This window comes from Pinus tabuliformis, chromosome 2_1 (assembly GCF_031772625.1).
Source record: "Pinus tabuliformis cultivar Carrire ecotype Pingquan chromosome 2_1, CPIR1, whole genome shotgun sequence".
Taxonomy (NCBI): domain Eukaryota; kingdom Viridiplantae; phylum Streptophyta; class Pinopsida; order Pinales; family Pinaceae; genus Pinus; species Pinus tabuliformis.
Genome location: NC_142299.1, coordinates 134,579,440 through 134,583,893, shown reverse-complemented (window position 1 = coordinate 134,583,893; position 4,454 = coordinate 134,579,440). Strand labels below are relative to the sequence as shown.

General features: G+C 32.3%; 2 protein-coding genes and 1 long non-coding RNA gene across 3 annotated transcripts; all 3 read left to right on the top strand.

Moving 5' to 3' along the window:
* Positions 1-49: 49 nt before the first annotated feature.
* Positions 50-350, top strand: LOC149199131 (uncharacterized). The gene is made up of 2 exons (XR_016253236.1): positions 50-141; positions 256-350. It is a non-coding gene; the product is annotated as an uncharacterized LOC149199131 (long non-coding RNA).
* A 25-nt stretch (positions 351-375) lies between these two features.
* Positions 376-2,047, top strand: LOC149199130 (putative cyclin-B3-1). Its single transcript, XM_089400471.1, has 6 exons — positions 376-417; positions 617-676; positions 771-872; positions 1,050-1,108; positions 1,774-1,862; positions 2,004-2,047. Exons 1-6 carry the CDS (start codon positions 376-378, stop codon positions 2,009-2,011), a joined length of 360 nt encoding a protein of 119 aa, XP_089256597.1. The 3' UTR covers positions 2,012-2,047.
* Positions 2,048-2,057: 10 nt separating this feature from the next.
* LOC149199129 (serine carboxypeptidase-like) lies at positions 2,058-2,578 on the top strand. The gene is made up of 2 exons (XM_089400470.1): positions 2,058-2,262; positions 2,427-2,578. The coding sequence occupies exons 1-2, from the start codon at positions 2,058-2,060 to the stop codon at positions 2,576-2,578; spliced, it is 357 nt and encodes a 118-aa protein (XP_089256596.1).
* The last annotated feature ends 1,876 nt before the right edge of the window (positions 2,579-4,454 follow it).

The window sequence follows — 4,454 nt, the reverse complement described above, 5'->3', positions numbered from 1 at the left end:
AGGTAAAGTTTTATTTTCCTCAACTAAAATTTGGCATTCATGTATGCCCAGGACGTGAGTTGCGTACCTCCAGATTATATGAGAAACCGGGTTAAAATCAACACAAAGAAGAGGGCAGTCATGATTGATTGGTTGGTGGAGGTACAACTTTGTTCCTATGCTAGTTCCAACTTCCATTTGCTTTCAAACTTAGATCTAAAAGAGATTTATATGGTCTATCTCTTAGGCCTGACATAAAAATCTTAAAATTTTTAGGTGCATCTGGAATTGGAATTAATGCCAGAGACGTTGTATCTCACTGTGAACATCATTGATAGATACCTTTCTATTCAGAGTATTGCAAGGAAGAATTTGCCATTACTTGCTATCGCTGCAATGTTTATAGCTAGCAAATATGAAGAAGTCTGTCCTCCACAGGTAGGATGACTTGCTGACATATGTAAGAAAGGATGTGTATATATCTAATTAAAAGAACACTTTGTTGGCTGTATAAAAGTACATACACCAGCAATATCTACTCCTACAGAAGATTACGCTTTATGCTGGAATCAACACAAAAATTATATTATAATAGGTAACACAATATTGATAAGAGCTGGTTTATACTTGGCTACAGGTCAATGACTTCATCCACATCTTCCCAAATGAATGCACGTCAGAACAGATAGTGGCCATGGTAATTAGCTCTAACTGATAATTCTTTGTCATTGATTGCAACATAGTCTCCAAACATTCAGATTGATTGATCAATTGATAATAACTCTTCGCAGGAGTCTATGATATTAAAGCAACTGAACTTCAAGCTTACAGTTCCCACTCGGCCATATGTATTCCTCCTCAGGTTTCTAAAGGCAGCTGATTCCAACAAAGTGGTAAAGTTTTGAATGACACCACTTTTTATATTGTTGAAAGCAGCCTGTGTGGAATTGATCAAATCTACTTTTGAAAATGCCTCATAAAATCTAGCATTCATGTTTTAAATTACTTTTCTTTATTGTATTCCTAATAATACCCTGCTGTACTGACAAGTCGTACTATCTATTATTCAGATGGAAAATCTAGCATTCTTCTTGGTTGAGCTGTGTTTGCTTCAGTACATAATGAGCAAGTACAATCCATAAAATTTGTGTTAAGGTATTTGAACACTTATCCACTATGGAAGGCTTGTTTTTTGATGTGGTTTTTGAAATATTCAATGTATTTTTTAAGTTGTTTGTGCAAGCGTTTTCCATAACAGTAGTGAAGGCTTATCTGGATCTCAAAATATTGTGCATAGGTGATGATTTTCCCTCCTCTAGTTAGTTCATTCTTGTTTATTGTGTGTTTTTACAAACATTTTGTAGTATGGTCCACTTTTTATCATTTTTGATAATATATCTCATGTATTTGATACTTGTAGACCTTTAATCCATAAAAAACAGCCCAAAAATCTCAGAAATAGACACCTATAAATATAAACTAGTCATCAAATTTCAAGGAATATTTTTTGATGGGGCTGAAATCCTATTAAAATTTGGAACAAAATGAATATTTTCATATTTATGAGATGTATACTTTGTTTACTGAACTAGATTTGTATGTGTTCATATTGAAATCTTGTTACCATGTTTTAAATTGCGAGAAGCTTGATGGCTAAATGTTGTTTGCTTTATGATCCTTAGTTACCATTTGTGAAGTGTTTTAAGTAACTGGTTACGGTTGATCTTATGCTGGATCCTTTATCGAAGGTTCTTAATGTAGGTTCTGATTATAGCCGGTGTGATAACTTGCCAGGTACCAAAGGGACTGTCACATGCTTTGCATCATACTTGGTGTGCACCTCAATTTTCAATTCCATTATGGCATTAGCTGGGAATATCAATGTAAGACTTAAATTCTAAATACTGGACAGCTAGACATTATGTTTATTTTATCAGCATTTTGTATCTTAAAATGTAGTTTGTCATCGTTGTTTTATATATCTTACGATATTAGTTTTCATTATTTTGTTTTATATTTTGCAGTACTATGATGTTTGGAAGGAGTGCAATGGTGGCCTGTGCTATGATTTTTCAAATATGGAGAATTACTTAAACCAGGGTTCCGTTAGGGATGCCCTGGGGGTTGGCAGCCGAAAATTTGTCTCCTGTAGCCCCTTGGTTTATGAAGCTATGCTTACTGACTGGATGCAGAATATGGAAGTTGGCATTCCAACACTCTTGGAGGATGGTGTTAAGTTGCTAGTTTATGCAGGAGAATATGATCTCATTTGCAATTGGTTAGGTAATGATACTGTATACATATAACATATTGTTTTTGTTTTGGACAATGACTTTATGATTTAGGTGTTAAGTCTGTTATTAACTTATTTGTAGTTGTGTTTTTCAGGCTTGTTAGTCTAATCTTCAAAATTGAAAAGTTAATTGTTCAAATTATGTGTCTTTCAGGCAATTCAAGATGGGTGAATTCAATGGATTGGTCTGGAAGTGAGAATTTCAAGAAGGCACCTACAAAATCCTTCCTTGTAGATGATAAGGAAGCAGGTTTAATAACCAGTTATGGACCACTCAGTTTTCTCAAGGTAAAAGGCACTCGATGATCATCTTTGATTTCGTTGTACAAGTAGATAATTTCTTCCTTACGGAATCTTCTATTTTGCTGCACCAGGTTCATGATGCAGGTCATATGGTCCCAATGGATGTATTGTGTGGAAGATTCCTGCTTATTATCTTACGAATCTGTTCCAGGTGAGAACGATACGGGCCAGCAGACATTCAAAATGATTTTATTTATTTATTTTTAAAATAATTTTTTATATTGTCTCTAGAGAGACAATAGTTTGAATTATGGACATTTATTTTTTTTTAAATAATTTTTTATATTGTCTCTAGAGAGACAATAGTTTGAATTATGGACATTTATTTTTTTTTAAATAATTTTTTATATTGTCTCTAGAGAGATAATAGTTTGAATTATGGACATTTATTTTTTTTTAAATAATTTTTTATATTGTCTCTAGAGAGACAATAGTTTGAATTATGGAATTGTCTCTAAAAAGACAAAAATGTAATTGTCTCTAAAGAGACACAAATGAAATTGTCTCTAGAGAGACAAATCAAATTGTCTTTATAGAGACAATAATAATATGTGTTCTATATTGTCTTTACAGAGACAAATTTTGGAGACATTATATTTTGAGACACCCACTTAGAGACAATATTTAAGACAATATTTGAGTTTCTTTTTGTCTTAAGTTAAGACAATTGACTCAAATATTGTCTTAAATATTGTCTTAAAAGCCCCCTACATGTAGTAGTGATACAGAATATTCTACATAGTTGAACTAATATAATAGAGAGATTATTAGTGAATCTAGAGAGATGTGAACATGCACTAAAGGAAACTTACACTTAGTCCTATTTAAGTAGCCATACAATCATCACTTAACTGTGTCATACAAGTAGAAATTAGTAGAACTCATGCATGCACTTATAGTGGAGTGCCCTCTTGGTTATGATAATGATGTTATCATACATGACTCCACTCACTAGTCGAACTGAAGTATAATTAAGTGTATGTTATCTCCAATATCCACCTTGAAGAATTACTAGAGAGAACAAAATGATTGGGTCTCGACAAAAAAACCATGTAAGGTACCCATTTTACAATGCATCTATGTAATAGAATAACTACAAGAAGAGATTTAAAGAGAAAAAATGGCATGGGAACAAAATCCCCCCCTCAAAATACAATACTTAAAAATAAATATAACTGCTAGGTAGTTGTGTCCTTGTTGGCCTTCCAACAACTCCCCTGCATTTTTGGTCAAAATAAAGGGGGCCCATTGCAATTTTTGAAAAATTCCCTTTTTTTTTTATTGGCACTTGGGTGGTTGATGGTTCCTCTTATTATTATTGTTTGACTTTTAAGATTTTTGGTCCTTCAGGATTCAATTATGTTTTCATATGATCTTTGCAATTGTCGCTTTGATTGCTTGATCTTAGTTGAGTTTCGCATATCAATCTTGATTGTATAAACCTTCTTCGGCTTCAAACAATTTCTTTTTCGATGTGCCTCTTTCGACAATCTTCTTATGAATAGATCTTGGCACATTCCATTGGCTATTTCAAGGTTTGACTACTTTCGTTATTTTACCACCTTGATTTGATGACTTCCTGTTTTGAATTGCTTAATGAGTTTTGGTTTGGATTGGCTTTCAGGTGACATCTTCAATATTTCTCATCCCTTTGAAAATCTGTAAATACAAATGTATATAAATTAATAGATGTTATAAAGTAAGTTGTATCCCTGTAAATACTTAATATCATAAAATATATACAAGATCATTTTTATTATATATGAGTATATATTTTATACTATATCATGCATAATATAATACCTATTGTAAATATTACAATATTATAAGTTATAAATATCATATATGCTATATCAGTAGTTTTATTATAAACATTATA

Bases quoted from the DNA above. Each gene is read 5' to 3' on its own strand.
- LOC149199130 (XM_089400471.1), top strand. From the start codon at position 376: ATGTTTATAGCTAGCAAATATGAAGAAGTCTGTCCTCCACAG. The intron at 418-616 runs GTAGGATGACTT...ACTTGGCTACAG, and splicing joins AAGAAGTCTGTCCTCCACAG to GTCAATGACTTCATCCACAT. The intron at 677-770 runs GTAATTAGCTCT...AACTCTTCGCAG, and splicing joins CAGAACAGATAGTGGCCATG to GAGTCTATGATATTAAAGCA.
- LOC149199129 (XM_089400470.1), top strand. From the start codon at position 2,058: ATGGAGAATTACTTAAACCAGGGTTCCGTTAGGGATGCCCTGGGGGTT. The intron at 2,263-2,426 runs GTAATGATACTG...TGTGTCTTTCAG, and splicing joins TCTCATTTGCAATTGGTTAG to GCAATTCAAGATGGGTGAAT.